This window comes from Cnephaeus nilssonii (assembly GCF_951640355.1).
Source record: "Cnephaeus nilssonii genome assembly, chromosome: 11".
Lineage (NCBI taxonomy): Eukaryota > Metazoa > Chordata > Mammalia > Chiroptera > Vespertilionidae > Cnephaeus > Cnephaeus nilssonii.
The window spans coordinates 29142399-29164551 of record NC_137082.1 but is presented as its reverse complement, the minus strand read 5'-3'; the positions used below and the strand labels follow the sequence as shown (position 1 = coordinate 29164551).

Sequence of the window (22153 nt, the reverse complement as noted above, 5' to 3'; positions counted from 1 at the left end):
ACCAGACCGCCCTCAGTCCCAGGACAGTCAATGTCCCCCTAAAGGATTTCAGAATCAGAAGCTTCTACCACTTTGACTTGAAGTCCATGGCAAGTTGGGGGGTCATTAGTACCCCAATGTCACCACACAGACAAGGGCCCCTGCGCAGCCCTGCTGAAAACCCTCCTTTCACTTAAACATTTTACGTCACGAACCAAGGGCAATATGTCAGGAGAAAAAAAAAAAAGTAACTACTTACAGGAAACATTTTGAAAAGCTGTAACTTGTACGCAGTCCATCCTTTCTTGGACTTGTAAATTGGGAGGGGAAATTTAACATTTCTGGCATATTGAGAAAACAGTAATACAAGGAAAATTGTCCTGAGGAGAGAGAGAAAATAAACTAGTTTCAAAGTTGTTTGTCTATATGTTAAAATATTACTCAAACCTTCAATGGCAAAGTGATCACATATGTTCAACTCACTTCTCTAGCAAGTGGCTAGTCCTCTTAACTATTACTTGGGAAATCGTATCTTTTGTAAATGCCATTTTTGAAAAGATATCAGAACACTTTTTCTTAGCATTTCTTGATGTAGAAATGAAAGTCACCATGTAAATGCTTTGGCTAAATTTCCCATAATAGAATAAGAAAACCCAAAGAATGTACACACTGATGGAAGAAACTCATGCTATATCAGAGAAAAAGACAGGCTGACAGATACAATACAGAGTGGAGTGTAATTATAACTACAAATTAACTAAAAAACAAGCAACTACCGCACAAGTGTCCGTGTACACATGCACACACATACATGCGAACAGCAAAGATGGGACCCAAAATGCTCACAGGAATTGGCTTCAGGTGGCAATATAATATGCAAATTTGTCCCTACTTTTCTGTATTTTCTGGTTTACTTATAAGGAACAAAAATTATTTTTAAAAAGCAAAAAGCTTCAATATTTAAGAGACCTATATACAGTAGATGGCAATATTAATATTTGTGAGATGTTTGTGTATGTCAGACATTATGCGAAGATCTTCCCACCCATCATCTCAACCTTCTGCAGCAGCTTCTATAATCATCCACGTTAGAGTGACAACGTCCAAGATCATGTCGCTCGAGTTTGCAGGGTGGGTGGGCCAGGACTCTACGGCCTGGACTCTGAACCACTTTGCAACATGGGCCATAAGGGCTGGGATGCCTGGGCGGGTGCAGGAGCCCCTGTACCCTGACCCACACTCCTGACCCAGCTGCATGAGGGCCACAGGAGGCAGTGATGTCGGGTGCCCTCCCTGCAGCAGGTCCCGACATATCCTCAGTCCAGGGCCCGAGTGTGGCAGGTGTGGGATGGCTTCCCATCGCTGAAACAATAGAGGTGCACAGTGATGTGTTTCATCATCCAGCGGGACTCGCTCTTTCACTTATAACCCGAGATAGAGTTGGCAGGAAGAGTGGGAACAAAGCTACGCTTAATTGTTCCTGGGCACGGTTCCAATGGCTGAGATGGAATTATCCGCTCCATTGGTCAGTCAAGTGCAGTTTCACTGTAACACTTCTAATGAAGTGGGGACTGCACCCGGCTGGAGCACAGGCCTGTGCTCCGCTGTCTCCCTGCCTACCCTGGGCTTCGCTATCCCAGTGACAGGGGTCTCTGCTCTACCACAAGGTCACCAGGCCAGTACCAGTTCAAGGTTGAAAACATGCATAGTGCCCAAGTGATTCCAATTTCTCTGGGGTGGTGAAGTTGAACAACAAAAATGGTATAGCAATGACATTAAAACTGGTTTATTTTAAACTTAGGCCAACATGAAATGTTCATGTTTTAAAAAATGCTATTGATTTATTTCAAAGTGAACACTCAGAGCCAAAAAGGCCCCATGTCTGCTATTATTGTTATCACTAGAGGCCCGGTGCACGGATTCATGTACGGGTGGGGTCCCTCGGCCTGGCCAGCGATCGGGGCCATCTTGCCCAGTCACTCCTCCCCGAGGGAGGTTGGCTGGCCGGTAGTGGGAGGTTGGCTGTGGGAGCGCACTGACCACCAGGGGGCAGCTCCTGCATTGAGCGTCTGCACCCTGGTGGTCAGTGCACGTCATAGCTACCAGCCAGTCATCCGGTCATCTGGTTGAAACGGTCATTTAGGCTTTTATACATATAGATTATTGCAGGAGACACCCATGTGACAATTACACCTGCACTGTGGTGGTCACTTTTCAAAGCACATTTGAAAAAGGATGCTCGGCCTGGCCGGCATGGAGTATCAACCTATGAACCAGGAGTTCACAGTTCAATTCCGGGTCAGGGCACATGGCTGGGTTGCGGGTTTGATCCCCAGTTGGGGGTGTGCAAGAGGCAGTTAATCAATGATTCTCTCTCATCATTAATGGTTCTATCTTTCTCTCCCTTCCTCTCAGAAATCAATAAAAACATACTTTAAATTAATTAAAAAGGGTAAGGACCTTAGCCGATTTTGCTCAGTGGTTAAGGATGTCAACCCGCTGACTGAAGGGTTATGGGTCAGATTCTGGATCACAGTTGGGGCGTGTGTGGAAGGCAACTAATTGATTTCTCTCTCTCTCTCTTCGTCCCTTCCACTCTCTCTAAAAATCAATGGAATTGGGTGAAGATTACAAAAAATTAATTAATTAATTAGGATGAGGGACACACCCAGAATTCAGGGAAGGACACCCTGATCTTGGGCCCAGATCTAGCAACGCAAATTAAGTGAGTGGACTGGCAGATGAGTGCTCATATTCTTTCCACTCTAAAACTAGTCTGCTTCTAATTTATGTTCATCCTCAAATACACCGATGGGGCAGGTAAGCCAGACAGTCCCACAGCAGAGGCAGGAGTTGGGGGGTGCCCATGCTCACACACCTTGACTGAACAGAAAAGAGACAAGGATCTGAGCACCAGATCCTCAGGCCAGGGTTCTGCCACCACAGCCAACTAGTCCATTTCACATTTCTATACGGCTGGCTTGTTGACCTTTCTTTTACCTTATAAATATTATTCAAGAAACGTACTCTAAAATGTAGGGAAATTATAAAAGGCAGGTAAGCAAAAAAAACAAAAAACAAAAAAAAAGACAAAATCCTTACGATCACCCATCATCCCACCACTGGTGACAACTATGTAGCATTCTGGCCTATTAATTGTGAACGGCTCCCATTCCTGGGATGTGAATGGGTCATCCTGGGGTTAGAGAGGGAGACAGGACTGCCTGTAGTCATCCTCTGACCCAAAGTGGAGTCATACTTTACATGCTGCTGCCCAACCAGCTTGTAGCCCTATTAATGCCATGACCTCAACAGATGGAGATCTGCACGAGCACCTTAGTGCTGCTCAGCATTCCATCTTACAGACGCAGCACGTCTCGTCTAACAATTCCCACAGGTGCGACACGGGGAGCAATGGAGACTGTGACAGATCACCCGTCCCTGGCGCCTGCCTATCTCCTGGTGACCAGAACGGATCTGTCCAACAGTAAATAACTTACTTAAAAGCTTCTGATACACTCTGCCAAATATGAACAGAAAGGCTGAGTGAATTTACAGTACCACCCAGGGACCAAGAACATTCCTTTGCTGCTCTCTGTAACACGGGGCCTTACATATTTTAAAGTCTCTACCAATTTCATCATCAATTAAAAAAAACTTACCATCATTTACTTTAACATTCATTCTTTACACATGAATTACTTAGTTCAGCATGGTTTGCAACAGCCAATATTTTAATCAACATTCATGAGTATCAACTGGGGAATGGTTTAAGAGATTACAGACTATTTCTTTCTATTTAACATTGTGTAGTTTTACAAAGAATGAAATATATCTAAACACATTGTGGTGGGAAGGTGAGTCCAACAAAAAATGTTGGGGTGAAAATCAAATTATAAAATAATATAATGGTAAAGCTGTATACCACATGTATATATGCTTATATTTATGCATAAACAGCAAAAATACGAAAGGATAAATATTAACTTTTCACTAGTTAATCATGAGCAGATTTTTTTGAGGATGGGAATTACTTTATGTTAAATTTCCCTGTTTATTTACTGTTAAATCTCAAATGGCTAGAATTTAATATTGGGGGGAGGGGTACAGATACAATGAGACTTCTCATGAGTGTTTGGTGATGGTACAGGAGGGCTTGTTACACTATTCTCTCTACTTTTGAAAAGGTTTGAAATTATCCCTAAGAAAAATAAACAAAGTTTTCTCAAGGAAAAAAACAAACAGTTCCCATTAAGGCCCTATGCAAGGTGTTAGAAATGTCACCACATTTACCTTCCCCTAAGACAGTGGTCGGCAAACTGCGGCTCACGAGCCACATGCGGCTCTTTGGCCCCTTGAGTGTGGCTCTTCCACAAAATACCACGTGCGTGCGCGCACGTACAGTGCAATTGAAACTTTGTGGCCCATGCACAGAAGTCGGTTTTTGGCTCTCAAAAGAAATTTCAATCGTTGTACTGTTGATATTTGGCTCTATTGACTAATGAGTTTGCCGACCACTTCCCTAAGATGTGTCTCTAAATGCCATTTCTATTGGAGTGACTAAGGGATCCATGCTGTAAAACCCGATCCCCTGCCCCCCGCCCCCCCCCCCACACACACATACACTGCTAACAGAATCCCTGTGAATATCCGCTTTGATAACTGAGTAGGAAGGGTAACCCTTTTAAAACACTAATTAGCTATCTGTATTTCCTCTTATTGCTAAACTAGAGGCCCAATGCATGAAATTTGTGCAAGAGTTGGCCTTCTTTCCCCTGGCTACTGGCACCAGCTTCCCTCTGGCACCCAGGACCCAGGCTTCCCTTCGGCCACCAGCAGGCACCCAGGACCCGGGCTTCCCTCTGGCCCGGCTTTATCCGGAGGGATGTCCAGTCTAATTAGCATATTACCCTTTTATTATAGACTAGAGGCCTGGTGCATGCCCTCTCGCAGTCCGAGACCCCTCAGGGGATGTCCGACTGCTGGGGGATGTCTCAAAGGATCCTTAGCACTGCCGTGGAGGCAGAAGAGACTCCCACCACCACTGCTGCGCTTGCCAGTGGTGAGCATCCTGCATTGAGCTTCTGCCCCCTGGTGGTCAGTGTGCATCATAGCGACAGGTCATTCTGCCATTCAGTCCATTTGCATATTAGGGTTTTATTATATAGGATGGCTGCTCATATATCCTTCATCCATTGCTCCACTGGGACTCTAATTAGTGAAATACTATGAATTGGAGACATTAGCCTTTCTCGTAGAATTTGCTGTAAATCTTTTCCCAGATTTATTCCTAACTTAGTTTCAGTGTTGGTTTGATATGAGTTTTAAATGCACTAGAAGTAAAATCTATCGATCTATCTCTTTTCAATATCAGCTTTAAGATCTTCCCTGTCTTTCCTGATTGAATGTTTATGTAGGTTTTCTCTTAGTACATTTATAGTTTTATTTTCTTCATTTAAGTCTTAATTTAACTGAAATGTGATTTGATATAAAGTAAAAATTAACCTTTTTTCCAAATAATTATCTAATTTTTCCTATACAATTCTTCCATCTCACACTGATTTCAAATATGACTGCAACACATACTAAATACGAATGTTTTCTTGGCTCTATTTCTATCCTCCCTGTTCTGCTCTACCCAAGTCATCCGGGTCCAGGACCAGGACCACCGTATTGTTACTCAGCTCTGGAATGTATTTTAATTTTATAAGGGCAAACTGCCATTCCCTTCTCCCTGATGTTTCTGGTATTGATCCATATTACTTTACCAAAGGCCCGATGCACGAAATTCGTGCAAGAGTAGGCCTTCCTTCCTCTGGCTGCCAGCACTGGCTTCCCTCCGGCACCCAGGACCCGGGCTTCCCTCACAGCCCCGGCTTCATCGGAAGGTTGTCCGGTCTAATTAGCATATTATACTTTTCTTATTATAGATTTTCTTGTCTTAGGCATTGGTTAGCACATTCAGGACAACTTTAAATGACATGGTAGTAATAAGCATACTTATCTTGGTTTCTGATTACAATAGGCAGGCCTGTTTACTAGTAAGTCTTTTGCCATTAAAGAATGAGGCATTTTCGCCCTAACCAGTTTGGCCCAGTGGATAGAGCGTTGGCCTGCGGACTCAAGGGTCCCAGGTTCGATTCTGGTCAAGGGCGTGTACCTTGGTTGCGGGTACGTCCCCAGTGGGGGGTGTGCAGGAGGCAGCTGATTGATGTTTCTCTCTCGTCGATGTTTCTGACTCTCTCTCCCTCTCCCTTCCTCTCTGTAAAAAAATCAATGAAATATATTAAAAAAAAAGAAAAAAAGAATGATGCATTTTAATTAAAATCTTACTCATGAAAGATTCTTCTATTCCCACACTGCAAACAGTTTGCAGTAAAGATATACAGTTGAATTTTATTGGGTTTTTTTTGTAACTGTGGTTTTTATTAATAAAATCCACATGGACCCATAATGGTTTTATTAATAAACTTTCTAATAATCATCCTTCCTTGAGGTCCTGAAATAACACAAAATTCATTGTCCTTTTATTGTATTATCTGTAGCAGCCTTTTCCCAAACCACATTGTAAGAGACATTCTTCCCAGATGTTTACAGATGTGGCACTAAAAAAATAAATTAGGTGTATGCAGAGCTGGATCCAAAGGCCCTTTCTGGGAGAATCTGCTGCACACTTGTGTTTTAGAAGATTTCAACAGCTGTCAGAGGGGAGGTGGGGGGAGGACTGGATGAAAGAAGGTAAAGGGATGAGCCAAAGAACATATATGCATAAACCATAACCCATAGACACAGAAACAGTGTGATGATGGCTGGGGGTGGGGAGTGGGGGGAAGTGGGCAAAGGGGGAAAATGGGATCATCTATAATAGTATCAACAATAAAAATAAAGTTAAAAAAAATTTTTAAGAAGCTTTACAGTAGAGAGAGATGCCTAAACATATCTGCCCTCGGCTCTGAGCGCTCCACACCCCAGGAAGGAAGAAGTTGGTCAGACTCTCTTTTTCATTAGCTCTGTCAGTATTTGCCATTAAGATAAAACGACTGAGTCGTTTCCCTTCTTTCTAAAGCTCCAGAAAAGGTTAAATAGTGCAGAAATTCTCTCTTCCTTGAAGATGTAATACACTCACTGTCTCATCACTAGAGACCAGCGCTTCTTTTAGGGATAAAAGTCCTTTGACATTACTCTCGACTTTCCCCATGGTCATGGGTAAAGTCTGACCCCCACTCCAGTCCTCCCCTCACTTACTTACAGTGTGCTCACTAACTGCCTCCTCTGTGACAGTCGGCAAGCCAGGTGCTTGCGGGTGCCGTGGTAATCAACACAGAGTGGAGGCCTTGCCCTCACACAACAAACACCCCACGTAAAAAGATGACCTCGTGGCAATTAAAAAACATGAGAGCCCGGCCAGCATGGCTCAGTTGAGCATCAACCTATGAATCAGGAGGTCACGGTTTGATTCCCGGTCAGAGCACATGCAAGGGTTGCGGGCTCAATCCCCAGTGTGGGGCGTGCAGGAAGCAGCCGATCAATGATTCTCTCTCATCACTGATGTTTCTCTCACTCTCTCCCTTCCTCTCTGAAATCAATAATAAAACAACAACAACAACAACAAAAACAGAAACATGAGAGCAAAAATAAAAAGCTCGACAGAAGGATTTAAGACAAAGCTGAGGAAAATCCCTGTGAATACAGAAAGAAGATGAAGAGATGAAAACCAGGAGAGGGAAGTAGAGGGAGAGTTCGGGGTCCAACAGTCTAGAAGTACCAGAAAGAGACGAGCAGGAACGGAGCGAGGGAGGCATCGTGAAATAAGTCAGGATCCTTTCCCACCTGTGCACACCTGAGAGTCCAGTGCTAAAAAGTCCTGAGTGCCCAGCGAGGTTTCAGACAACATGACAAACCTAGCAGCTTCCACAGTTCTAGCATGTGTCTTACTGAAGCTCTCAGAGGATGCAGAAAAGGCGGCTTTGAAGAGATAATGGCCAAGCATTTTACAGCACTGAGAACGGTCAGGAAGGGAGCACAAGAGAAGCCGGAGACCACGCTGACTACTCGGCCAAGTGTGACCAGTGCTGTTCCATCGTCATTTTCTAAATTATCAGCAATTCTGAAGTTTCAATAAATAAGTTATATATAACTCTACAAGTTATTAATAACTGTTTTGGGTTTTTTTGGTGTGTTTTTTTTATGATTCTAAGCCATTTGGGGGCTTTGTTCACCATTTTGTTATTGATTTCTAAATTAAGTATATGATGGTAAATACAATTTCTCCTTTTTGCAACTTACTGCATTTCACTGAATGAGCATGCCTTCTACACCAAGCCTGGTGTGTGTATTACTCAACCTTCAATGAAATGAGAAAATTCAGAACAATCCTGGATATTTTCTCATACCTTAATTTGTAATGATATATGGGTTATGATTATGCAAGGATCTATTTTATTGATATAGCATGTTCTAACACAGAGAGGCAAGATTAAGTGTTACGGGTTTTGAAAACCAGTCCAGCCACTTACTAGCTGTGTGACCCTGGGCAGCTAACTTTAGATCCTTATGCCTCGGCTTCATTAGTGGGGACAACACTGATACCTACACCTTAATTTATAATACGTGCAAGTGTTATGTATAGCAGTGATGCACAGGCTCAGTAAGTGCTGCCTGTTATGAAATAACTAGAGGCCTGGTGCACAGAATTCGTGCATGGGTAGGGGCCCTAGGCCTGGCTGGCGATCAGGGCTGATCTGTGGGGCGACCAGCAGGGTGATTTGGGCGGGGGGGGGGGGGGGGGGGGTGGAGGAGGCGAGAGGCCCTGCTGGCACCTGCGTTGGCCGGCCTGGCGCCGCCCACTAGCCAGCTGGCCCTGCCCCCTGATCGCCCCCGCTGGTCGCCTCCCTCTGCGGGGCAACTGGCGGGGCGATTGGGGGCCCTCGCTGGCACCTGCGTTGAGCGTCTGCCCCCTGGTGGTCAGGGCATGTCATAGCGACCGGTCGTTCCACCAGTCTCCCACCGTTCTGTTGATTTGCGTATTAGGCTTTTATTATATAGGATTATAGAATATTTCACAAAGCAATACAAAAACAATTGGAAATCCTCTTGTGTTATTAATTTGTTTACTGGTTGGTAAAATTCCAGTCTTGGAACCATTTCCCTATTATTTGATCAACTCTTCTACAGACACACAAGAGAAAGTGAGTTCTATTTGTGGTATACAGAATTCCATGGCTCTAATTAAGAATCAACCTTACACTATTATCGAAGTCCTGGACGTCTTTACTGACATTACTTAAAGGGGAGGTGACATGTTTAATGAGTGTGAAGGACCGGCGATGACTAGCAGGACTCTGGCCTCCACACGGGTGCGCAGAGCTCTGCTTGGCCTGGAGCCATGTCTCCGATGCCAACAGACCCTCCTGCTGCATCTGTCTCCTGCTAGTCGGGACATATTTTTGAGTCTCCTCTAAAGGATTCTAGGTATTTCAATTCATGCAGACTTGGTATGACTTCAAAAGTCAAGAGCTAATGGCACCACTCTAAGTTTGAAACCTTACATTCCTTCCCCTGCACACCACTGCCAAGTCTTCAGCATACCTTGACAGCAAGTCACTTCCCAACTCCGACTCTAAAACACCGTCAATCCCCTGGCACAATGTGAATCAAGTTCTGGCTTAAAACAAAACCTATCTCCTAAAGTCAGAATGTTCCAAGAGGCCGCCCCTTGGGGGTGGGATGAGGGGAGAGTTTTACCGTCCACAACTGAGTGGGTCTCAGAACACTTACAGCATGGCGATGCCCCAGTGCTTCCCCGCTCTCTCTCCCGCCGCCTGGAAACCGGAGAGGCCAATGAGGGCCACCGTGGGCGTAATGGTCAGGGGCCCGATGTACTTCAGCAGAGCGCCGGGCAGGCCTAGGAAGCCGATGACCACTTCTATCAGTGAGGACATGATGATGGCCCCTTGGATCTGGAATAAGAGCGGGCAAAGACGTGAGTAAGCTGCTGATACGTCACTATTCAATGTCACCACATCCACAACTGACAATTCTGTGAGGCATCAAGTCATTATACAACCGGCATGACATGGCTGGAAATTTCCCGGTGTGATGTATGACCGGGCTAATGTAAGAATACTATTATAGGACTGGGCACCTGATGCAAAGCGAACTTGCCTTTTCCGCTGATAAATGAGACAGGCGTAACTTATAATTCCTAAGGGACACTGCAACATAAAGCTCCTTGACTTTAAAAAGCGAGTCCCTGCAGGACACTTAAAAGACAGCGCAATTGATAAAAACACTAAAGGAATGTTTCTATTGTACAGAATAGTTGGGCTGACTCTGAATGAATGGTGAATGATCTTATAGGTTTTAAAAGATCTGAATAAACTGTCAGCCATTCTTATGTCTAAGGATTCCCACGACCTGTTCCGTTCAAGTGCACTGAATAGGCAATTATCTTAATTCTTTCCACAAATACAGGCCAACACAGAGTCCTGCTGCCTGCTGACAAGCCTCTGTAGCTCCTTCCAAAGGAGCCACGCCCCTCGGCTGGTTCCGCTGGGGGTGCCAGTGCGCAGGCCTGTGGGTGCACCAGAGAGAGGAGGGAAATGAAGGGTGAGAAACAATACTGTCTGGTTGCACAAAGCATTTCTGCGTGCTTTATTTTACAGTGATGCCATCTAAACTGAAGGACATGTTTAACGACAGAGATAAACATGTCAGTAGCTGAGAAGAAAGGGAGGGCTTAGTCAAGCAACTGCAATTTCTTGGGCACAATCAACAGTGGAGCTGAGGAGAAACACAAAGCAGCCACAGGTGGGCATGCTCGGCTTTTACCTCGCGGATGCGGGGGTACCAGATGTGCTCGGTGTGCAGCAGCTCCGTGGTTCCGTTGACAAATGAAACATCTTGAAAACAAAAACAAAGACAAAATTTTTCTTGAAACAACACTGACATTTCACAAGACACGTTCATTTCACTCTTTTTAAGAAGAATTTCCTCCCTGTTTAAGTATGTGTGTATACAAATACCCATCCCTGAAATTCAACAGTGTGGCTTACCATGCTGAAGGGCGGATTCCCCAGAGCTAACTTAACCAAATGTATTCATGGGCTGAAGCTCCCAGCTTCTCAGAAGCTGACGAGCTGGTGATGCACATGGCTCGTGCCAGCCTCACACAAAGACCAACCCTTGCAAGCAGTTAACTTGCAAACCAATAGCAAGGCTGCCTGAGGTTTAAAAACCTAGATAAAACGGAGGGCCTCCTCCAGTTTCCAAATCAACTCAGTGGTCACCAAGTAACTCCAAGGAGCATGGAAGGAAAGGGAAGCTGGAAAACTTTGCTCCTAGAACCTAAAAACCGAACAGTCTTTTGAGAGTACCACAGGTCTGGTTTTCTCAAGTCCCCTATCCTATCTTGTCCTGATCTTATCACTAAAGGGGGGAGAGGGAGGTGAAAGTCATTTGCAGAAAACCAAAGCAGCCAGATCCTTAAAAAGCAGAGATGTCTCAGAGAAGGGATGCTGATGCAGCAGAGAGAGTGATTACTGGTGGTTCATAAAATCCACTGAAAGAAAGAGGCAGGAAAATAGCACAAATATTTTTCTCTTCATTCCCATACATATCAATCTCATTAGTACAGAGAAATGCGGCCCCTTCTGGTCCTCACTTGTTCTGGGGTTAGGGATGAACGAGTGGACAGAGAGAGACAGAAACATGATCCACAGATTGGAGCATCTAAGCTGTTTGCTGGTCTGTGAGTTCTGTGCCTGATTCCAGAAAGGATTTAAGGCTGCCAAGGGTAGCATGTCCAGGCCTCCCTTTTATCACCTGAGTTAAAGGACCCCAAGGACATATGTGGAAATAACTGCAATTACCTGTGGTGTTACATTTCCATTTATCTAAAGACAGGATGGCTCGAGCAGGGGCCAGAAATGCAAAAGCACTGGCCTGAAACAGGGGTAACCTAAAAGAAACGAGACCAAAACCATGATCACGGCATCAGGAACTACCGAGGTAGTTCACTATTTGATAGCTTAACAGTCTTTTCCATAGACAAACAGCACATGAGTAAATGCAGGCACACCTGGAAGAAAGAACCCCGGTCTGCAAAGATCGCCTCTGCCAGGCAGCCAGGGCCACTGGCTTCTCCATCCTCCCCTCTGCTGCTCTTCCCCCAGACAGCCTCGGGGCAGGCCCTGGGGAGCCCTGGAGTCAGCACCAGCACCCCAACACCAGCCCTGCCATCGCCACCTTTCCCCTTGGGGGTGGGGTGTTTTGCATTTGGGAAGTCTCTCTTTCCTGCTGAGCTTGTGAGCTCCTCCTTAAACATCAGTGTGTGTCTTCTACTTCACCACCCTTCTCCCTTTCAAATTATTGAATAGCATAGAAAAATATTTATCTTCCTGTTGTTCCATTTTATAGTCAAAGACTGCCCTAAATCAGAGGTAAGCATTAAAATCATGTTAGTGTTCTACATCCATTGAGGAAAAGAAAAGCTGTAAGTTATAAACCAACAGTAGATATAATATTCTGCTGAATCATGAAAAGACTCAAATATTCTAAACCTTATTTTTAAAGGACCCAGAAAATGTGCAAACTCTCTGTAAAATCTCCTGCCCCCACCCTCCAACTAAATGCAGATACTCAGATTTCATCATTCAATTGTATTTTAGATACGTCACGTTAACTTTATGAACACTTGAGCTACTCAAATTCAAAAGAGGTTGCTACAGCTGTATTACTAAAGTGGCTTTATGGGGTAACATGAGACCTTGACCACTACTGTTAACGTACTTCAGGGTAAAATGGAAAACTGGCTCCTGTTTGCAGGGCTGGGAACTCCCAGATGTCAAGATCCTTCTTAAATACCACAAAGCAGCCTTGTGAGAGTGCCCTGGCCAGGGGGGCGGAAACCCAGCATCCCTCCCTGGGCTGACAGCAGGTCCTGCCCTGACTGAAACAGGAACTGGACTGGGAAACAGAGTGGCTCTGGCTGGAGGACAAGCATCTGCTTTACAAGTGCAGAGTCGGCACACACCATTCGAGCCGGAGGAGGGTCAAGATCCTCGTTCTCCTGGCCATTTTCATCATGCAATGCAATCGGCTGAGCGCAGGCAGGCTGAGAGCAGGCAGAGGCCAGACATTCAAGACACAGAGGCAGGCTGCACGGTACAGCCCAGATGCACCGCTGGCAGCCAGTCACGTGGTCATGCCCTCCACCAACCATCCCAGAGCGTAGTACCATCGAAAGCGGAAGTGGCCCTCGCAGGTGTGGCTGAGTTGGTTGGGTGTCGTCCTTGCACCGAAAGATTGTGGGTTCGATTCCCAGTCAGGGCACATGTCTGGGTTGTGGGCTCGATCCCCAGTGAGGGTCATGCAGGAGGCAGCTGATCAATGTCTTGCTCTCACAACGATCTCTCTCTCTCTCTCTCTCTCTCTCTCTCTCTCTCTCTCTCTCTCTCTCAAAAATCAATAAAAAGTCTTTTTTTTTTAAAAGTAGAGCCCTAACCGGTTTGGCTCAATGGATAGAGCATCATCAGCCTGCGGACTCAAGGGTCCCAGGTTTGATTCCGGTCAAGGGCATGTACCTTGGTTGCGGGAGTGTGCAGGAGGCAGCTGATCGATGTTTCTCTCTCATCGATGTTTCTAACTCTCTATCCCTCTCCCTTCCTCTCTGTAAAAAATCAATAAAATATATTTAAAAAAGCAATGCATCTTAGGACAATGTACCATGGGTTGCACTTAGAGAGCTTGTCCTTGGGAACCACTGCAATCGACACTGGCTCTGGGTTCTCCTTCTGGGGACATGACCTATACTCGACCTCAGTCTGCACTTGGCCTAGGCACCTTTCTGGGCAAGTATTTTATGGCATCACCCCGACCAGAAGCCCTAAGAGCACTGCAGCAAACCAGCTCACTCACTTTCAAACAACGAGGAACCTGGGTTCCTCAGAAAGTGGGTGATAATTTCCACAAGTGCTGCCCCAGTTTCCCGAGGATGTGGAAAGGGCTGCACGTGGCGGCTTATTGCTCACTGTTGGGCCACACACACTGTCTGCCACAGCAGTGCCGTCTGAAAGACAAGTGGCCGCTTTACAGGAAGCAGCAGTCAGTACCCCAGCAGTTAAGTGTGGTCCTCCATAACTGGCGGCATAACTCAGCGGCTTGGCTGAATTACTCTCAGGGAAGTTGCTACAAGGGCATGTGACTGCATTAAACAAGAGGCACTTCCCCAGTGTAATGCTGGTCAACCCTAGGGCTCTTCTCTCTGCACCTCACACACACCAGCATCTAACCCTCCCCAGGTAGCCAAGCCTGCCTGCCATTTTATTTTGTACTGACGACTGGGAAGGAAACCAATTAAACCATGCCCTTCTTTACGCCAGGGGTTGGCAAACAGGCCCATGAGCCAAATCTGGCAAATTACCTGTTTTTATGAGTCAAGTTTTACTGGGACACAACCACCCTCATCTATTTCCGAGGTGTTGACAGGTGCTTTCGAGCTTCAATGGGAGAGTCAGGCAGTCAGTCACCACAGAGACTATAAGAGCCTGAAATATTTATTGCTTGTCCCTTGACAGAAAAAGCTGGCCAACTTTGTTTACAGGAAAATATATTTTAAATATGTGAAGAGGTGGTGGATTTTTTCAGACTTAAGTTTTTAAAGTTGATAGTGTCACTAGATGTAAGAAACATTCTGAGCAGATAGGCACGTTTGTTGAGATACATCCCCATGGTGGGCTTTAGCCCCAAGACAGCAAAAGGACCTAACCAGCCCGACAACCAGCGTGGCTCAGTGGTTGAGCATCGACCTATGAACCGGGAGGTCACAGTTCGATTCCCAGTCAGGGTACATGGCCAGTTTGCGGGCTCGATCCCAGTGTGGGGCATGAAAGAGGCAGCCAATCAATGATTCTCTCTCATCACTGATCATTGATGTTTCTCTCTCTCTCTCTCTCTCTCTCTCTCTCTCTCTCTCCCCCTTCCTCTCCGAATAAATTTTAAAAAAAGAAAGAAACCCTGCTGGAGGTGTCCCATTTCCCCCTTGGTACCCAGGTGACCTCAAAACGTCCCCTGGCCTCACATCTCACCAGCCCCTTCACACACCTGCACTCCAGGCAAATTGGTCCAGGTTCTTGCCTCTGAGCCTTTGCTCATCCCTTCTCTTTGTCATCATTTCTAATATTCAATTTTTATTCATCATTTAAGACACAGGCAAATACCACCTCCTCTAGGAAATATTCCAAGATCTCCTCCTCGGGATTTGTGATGTGTTCTTAGGACTCTCCGGCCATAATTTCTATAAGTCACGCACCCCCAGGTCAGAAAGCTGCTTTCTGATTCCCAAGGGATCACTGGTTAAAAAATGGGTATTTTTTGGCCGAAACTGGTTTGGCTCAGTGGATAGAGCGTCGGCCTGCGGACTGAAGGGTCCCGGGTTCGATTCCGATCAAGGGCATGTACCTTGGTTGCAGGCACATCCCCGGTGGGGGGTGTGCAGGAGGCAGCTGATCGGTGTTTCTCTCTCATCGATGTTTCTAACTCTCTGTCCCTCTCCCTTCCTCTCTGTAAAAATCAATAAAATATATATTTTTAAAAATGGATATTTTTTGGCCTTAGCTGACATGGCTAAGTGGTTAGAGCATTGGCCCTCAGACCAAGGGGTCACAGGTTCGATTCCTGGTCAAGAGCATATGCCTCAGTTGCACGTTCCCTAGCTCAGGTCAGGGCACATGTGGGAGGCAACCAGTCAATGTGTCTCTTGTCTCACATCAATGTTTCTCTCTCTCCCCATCCCCCTTCCCTCTCTTCTACTCTCTCTCAAAATCAATGAAAAAATATCCTCCGGTGAGGGTTTGAAAAAAATAAAAAGGAGGATATTTCTGATCTTACCATTTGCAACAACACAGATGTACCTAGAGGGTATTATGCTAAGTGAAATAAGTCAAAGACAAATACCTTTATGATTTCACTTAAATGTGGAATCTAAAAAACAACATAAAACAGAAATAAGCTCATAGAGAACAAACTGATGGCTGACAGATGGAAGGAAGGAGGATTGGGGGGCTGGGTGAAAAGGGTGAAGGGACTAAGAATACACATTGGTAGTTACAAAACAGTCAAGGGGATGTAAAGTACAGCATAGGGAATAGAGTCAGTAATATTGTAATAACTATGTATAGTGCTAGGTGGGTATTAGACTTACTGAGGGGATCATTTCATAAGTTATATGTCTAATAACTATGCCATACACCCAAAACTAATATATCGACTGTCAACTGTAATTTAAATTTTTAAAAAATGTTTTAAATGGAAATTTCTGAATTCCACTCAGTCCTGGTTAATAGGAGTCACATGTGGGGTCCTCACATCCGGATTTTGAACAATGACTTCTGGGGGTGGCTGAGGCACCAAAAAAGAGACAACCCCTATGTCAAATGAAAGGATTTATTCTGGTCACTTGAGAACCATTTCTTGGGTGTCTGCTTAACACATGATAAGCAGGTACGATGATAAAAAAAAAAAACTATCCTTAGGCCGTTGAGGAGTTTCTGTTGTGTGCAGGAGACACTAATTGTGGCCACACGTGAAGGGTGGTGACATGGCGATGCCTGGTGCTGTGGGAGTCTGCAAAAGAATCACTTAGCATAAGGATGAGAAGCACGCCATCACATGTGCAAGGCGTTATGAGTAGTCCAGGCAGAGAGAAGAGCAAGTGTAAAACAAGAGCTACAAACAGACCTGAATCCTGGAGAACTGCAGAGACCTTACTGTGGGGAAAGCGGGGATTGGAGTGGTGACGGTCAGAGGGGGCCAGTGGGCAAACACCTTGCTTTCCTCTTGCAGGGGAAAACTACTAGAGGACCCTGCTCTGAAAGGTCCCCTTTGGGAGGACTGGGGAAGCTAATCCTTAACCCCAGAGCTGTTCTCCAAAGGCATTCTGACAGGGGGTGGCCTGGCATCATTTGCGGGCTCACTCATCCTATGGTGTTAGCTCAGAGGAGCGGTCAGCCCCCAGCCCAGGGCCTCTGTCCGCTCCCTTCACAGCACCAAAGCGATCTGTTCAGACAAGCTCCCTCATGCTGATTTCCTGCTGTGGGCTGAAGTCGCCCTAACAGCAGGATCTGGGACTGTTTCAGCCATCACTGTATCCCCAGCACCAAGTTTCGCTTAATAAATAATAAACTAAAGGTGCTATTTACAAATATTATTGTTTGAAAGGAATTTTATTAGAGCAAAAATAAGAGGCTAAGTCTTTCTGCATGTTGATTTTCACTGCAAATTTGAGAGAGGACTTTTAGATGAAAAGCACTGGGCAGAGAGAGTAGAGAGTAAAATGTGCATCAATTTTCAAGAGAAAAGCAGGTAACTACCCCAGTCCCCGGAGACTGCAATTACAAAACGATCTCTAAGAAGCACAGAGGTCTGGCTTTGAGGAGCTATCGTTTCATTTCTGCATCTGCCATTAGGAGTGTGTGTCCTAATGCCTACAAAGAAAAGCACAACACAACTTGTCCCCCAGAAAACCTTCTCTCGACTGACAACGCTGTCCTGTTGTTTACTGGACGTGCACACCCATCAGTCAGCTGCACTGGTGGAAAGTAGCTGCAGACGTGGTGCATTTCACCCAAGTACTTTAGCAGGTACCACCTGAGAATGAGTGTATTCTCCTACATCAGTGGTCGGCAAACTGCGACTCGCGAGCCGCGGTTTGCCGCTCTGTTGACTAATGAGTTTGCCGACCACTGTCCTACATCATCGCCTCCCTCCCATTACACCCAAATGTGAAACTAATTTAATAATGTAATCTAATATCCAGACCATAAATTTCTGTTTATAAAAGTGCTTTACATCTGCCCCCCTCCCCCAATCTAATCAGAGCCTCTATACTGTGTTTGGTTATCCAATGTCATGCTTAGAGCCAGGCTCAACAATTCTGGCCAGGAGACTGCTGGGGTGCTGTGCCCTCCTCAATGCTTCACGTCAGAAGGCCTGTCGTCAGGTGTCCCCACCAGGTGGAATGCTTGGTTAGGGTAGTGACTGCTGGAACTCTCCATTTCTAAAAGTACCTTTTCCCTTCTGCAATTAGTAAGTTTGTGGAGTGATTCTTGGTCTGTGAAATTATTATATCTCCACTAGCTTATTAACATTCTTACATAGTGGGCCTAAAAATTATGAGTTTCCAATTTTATCATTCCATCCATATTTATTAGTGTCCTTTTGTAAAAAACAGCTTTCCTTTTTGTCCAATTTTATCTCCCTCTTTTTTATATCATCACTAAAGATAAATGGGTTCCCTTTTTATATTCAGTTCTATAACTCACTTCCGTGACTGTTCTTTTCAATAATTAAATTGTCCTAAACTTGCCCAAAGCAGCCCGTTCAAGCAGGTTCCCTTTCCCCACACCTCCCCCTCACTTTTTGAGCTGTTCCTTGCTTTCTGGCAGTAGATGTTCCAGGTTCAACTTGTACTTTTCTCAGCCCTGGCATCAAGCACTTCTCCAAGGAGCCGAGTTTCATTTTGGTGGAAAATGTTATTTACTAGTGGAAACCAAGATCTGAGCACTAGGTGGCTCACTGTTACTGGGTATCTTTTTTTAAAAAAAAACTGGTATCATTTAGTGAACAGAGATACAATATTTTTTAAATCAAAATGATCCCTCCACTTCAACACAATTGAAAGATTACCTTCTTTTCATACACATATCTCTCCTCCTACACTGAGCATCCTGATTTCCAATGTTCTCATTGATTTGTTCTATGCTATAACATCACAGGACACAGTTCCAGAATTATACCAACATTACTAACAACAACACGACTGAGTATAAAACTTTTCTTTTGTCCTTAGAAAATATCCTATTCAAGGTATGCAAAGTACTGTTCTAAAGTCTGTGGATTACTTCTTTTTTTTCTTCTGTGCGGTTAGCAATTGGACATATAGTTAGGTTTATTTGTTTCTGTTCATTTTCAGTTTTAGGGTTTGCTCTGCTTCATCCTTTTGGATTTTACGTTTTGAATATGTTGAACATTTGCACAGTTTAAAAATCAAACCATATGAAGAATTATACCAGGTTTCATTCTCATCCCTAGCCCCTCCAACCCATTCTTACTATCGTTAACCATTTTCATCTATTCCTCACTTCTCCTTGCTTTTTCTGCTTTCTTACCAAATATACATACACATAACGTTTTTTCCACTTGCTTTTTCAATATATCCTGAAACCGTTCAGAGAGGCTTCAATCATTCTTTCTCAGGGCTGCACAGGACTCTGCTGTGTGCTGACCCATAGCAGCCAGTCTCTTGTAGATGGACATTTAGGCTGTTAACTATTTTGCCATTACAAATTACATAGCAAGAAATAACTTTCTGTATATTATTTTGTACATGTGGGCATGTATCTTCAGGATAAATTTCTAGAAGTGGGGTTATTGGATCAAAAGGTAAATGCATAAGCAGTCTAGATTGTACAATTCCTCTCCATCAGGGCTGCCCTATTTTCGCTCCTGACAGCAATGTGGAAGAAACCCTACACTCCCACAGCCTTGGCGAAAGAGCGGCTTGTCGAGGTTTTTACTTTTTGTCTATCTGACCAAGGGGGAAATGGTATCTTAGGGTGGCTTTCACTTATGTTTCTCTTACCAGTCAGTTTGATGAGGATCCTTTCACAGGGGGAAGGGCCACTGCACAATGGTTTTTGTAAACTGTCCATGTCTTTTTGCTCTTTTCTATACGATTTTTGCTATTTTTTAACACTGATTTTTTTTTCAAGTTCTTTCTATAGTGGAGATAGTAGAGCTTCTCTGTGATATGATGCAAGTACTTTCTCCAGTTTGTAATTTTGTCTGTTTACAGTGTATTTTTACAAAGTCTAAAAAAATGTTCTCATACTCAATGTCATCAAATTGACCATCCTTTTATTGTTCCTGGAGTTTGAGTTTAAAAGTTTAAAAGCCCACTTTTAGATTAAAAAGGGAAATCACTTTGACTTCATTCTAGTACTTAAAGTTTTCATGATTCTTGCATTTGATCTCTAATTCATTTTGAGTTGATTAAAAAAAACTCAACTAAAAGCAAGTGTAACCATTATCTTCAAGTTCATGTTACTCTGGTTTTACAGATAAACACTAAAAATTATATGGACTCTCCTGGCCACTGTCAATCAGAGGCTCCTGAAGAGCCTCGGTGGGGAGGAAGCAGCTGACCGGCGCCCGTCCCCTCCGCAGCCACAGCTCACAGCAGCGGGCGTGGCTCAGACAGCGCGCAGGAACCCAGAGGGCTACTTGGGTGTGATTTTGATAACCTCCTTTTCAAACATGATAGCATCACCTATTTCAGGTCAAGGGCTGGTAGCCTAAAATACTTTTATTACTTAAAGATCTAAGCAGTCACAGAGAGGCACGAGAGAAGTCCTTGGGGTGTGGCAATGTTCTGTTGGTGGGGTTATATGACTGTATACGTGAGTGAAACCTTCTATAACTGTACATATAAAAAAGGTTCAAAGTTACTGTATGTCAATTACCCCTCAATAGGTTTGATTTAAATTATGTCTATAAAGTAAGTGTCTTGCCCGGCCGGCGTGGCTCAGTGGCTGAATGTCAACCTATGAATCAGGAGCTCAAAGTCAACCTATGAATCAGAAGTTCAATTCTCAGTCAGGGCACATGCCCGGGTTGTGGGCTCAATCCCCAGCGTGGGGCGAGCAGGAGGCAGCCGATCAATTATTCTCTCTCATCATTGATTTTTCTATCTCTCTCTCCCTCTTTCTTCTTCTCTGAAATCAATAAAAATATATATTTTTTAAAAGGAATGGGAATGGGAGGGGGATGACAACACATTCCTTAAATACTAGAGTTATGTTAAATAGTTAACAAAAACCACAATATTGAAAAAAGACAAAAGCTTCCCTCTGGTGTTTGGTGAGCAGCTTTGTCCCCTAGGCCTGTGTAATGCTGCCCTATTCCTGCACAGCGTTTGCGACGACAGTCACCTGGCTAAAAGAGTGGCTAAGAGGGAGGGGCAGTGGGCCATGAGGAGGAGGAGGAGCCATTCAGAGCGCGTGAGAATGTGCAGGGCAAGGAGGATGTGACAGTCCAAAAAAGACTGGAGAACTAGATCATTCACCCCATATGCCCTCAGAGGACCCAGTCAGTCTCCCCGTCCCCAGGAGCATCAGAAATATGAACAGAGATACAGTGTGTTCGGAGAAGGGGGAAGGCCACCGAGAAGGCTCGAGTTGAAGGAGCAAAGCTGATGGCAGTGGCCATGGAGCACGATGCCCAACCGCCCTCCGCTCATCAGAGATGCTCTGGCAGCTGCCGCAGCCCCAAGCTCACTGCAACCCCTCTCCCCGCCTGCGCCTGTCTGCCTCCTCCCCTTCCAGAGGCCCCTGAAATAATGAGCGCCCGCAGGCGAGTGTGGACAGGCACCCAGGATTAACCAGAAGGAGGCCCTGAGAGATCAGGCGGCTCGCCCACAGTCACATGAAAACGGCGGAACGAGAGCGATGTCACCGCCAGCCCCGCAGCAGTCAGGGGGGTGCGGGAAAGCTCCCTCCTCGTGGTCATTACCATCAGGTTCTCACGGGGCCCATTTCATTAATATACAGGGTGAGGCAAAAGTAGGTTTACAGTTGTTCCTATGCAAAATATAGTCACTAATAAGTAATAATACAAGAATAAACAGCTTCCCGTACAACTGTAAACCTACTTTTGCCCCACACTATACTACCTAAAACCTTTAGTAAATGGACAGTAACACAATTTTTTTTTTAATTTGGTGGGGAAAGCCCAATGTAAAGTCACCTATATAGTAATTTTTGCAAAATTTTCACCCTGAACCAACCATGCCTCTAGCCCCACCTCCCAGGTTAGAACAAATAAGGGGGGAGGGATTGTGGAACAAATCAAATACCACCATAAGGACACAGACAAATTCAGACCACAGAACACTCGACAGACAACTGGCCTGGACGCTTTAAAAGGGGGTGATATGGAGGGAAAAGGTGGGGACTGTTTATTATTGAGGCCAGAGAGATGCAACAAACAAATGCACCATATGAACTTGACTGGATCCTGGTTCAGGGAGGTGGAGGGACTAGCCCTAAAAGGTATGTTAGGGACAACTTGGGAAGTTAAATATGGCTGTGTGTTAGATGATATGGCAGAATGACTGTTG

The 22153-nt window shown here is 44.9% G+C and overlaps 1 protein-coding gene across 4 annotated transcripts in view; it reads right to left on the bottom strand.

Annotated features, from left to right (window-relative positions):
- SLC23A2 (solute carrier family 23 member 2) overlaps positions 1 to 22153 on the bottom strand; it is a 128037-nt gene that overhangs the window by 21662 nt on the left and 84222 nt on the right. For 3 of the 4 annotated variants that reach the window (XM_079783906.1, XM_079783905.1, XM_079783907.1), the window contains 4 exons: positions 11850 to 11938; positions 10810 to 10880; positions 9757 to 9938; positions 239 to 359 (listed from right to left, as the gene is read on the bottom strand). In XM_079783906.1, coding sequence (XP_079640032.1) covers positions 239 to 359; positions 9757 to 9938; positions 10810 to 10880; positions 11850 to 11938 — 463 coding nt within the window. The remainder of the gene's footprint in view (positions 1 to 238; positions 360 to 9756; positions 9939 to 10809; positions 10881 to 11849; positions 11939 to 22153) is intronic. The other variant, XR_013814169.1, reaches the window with a different exon arrangement.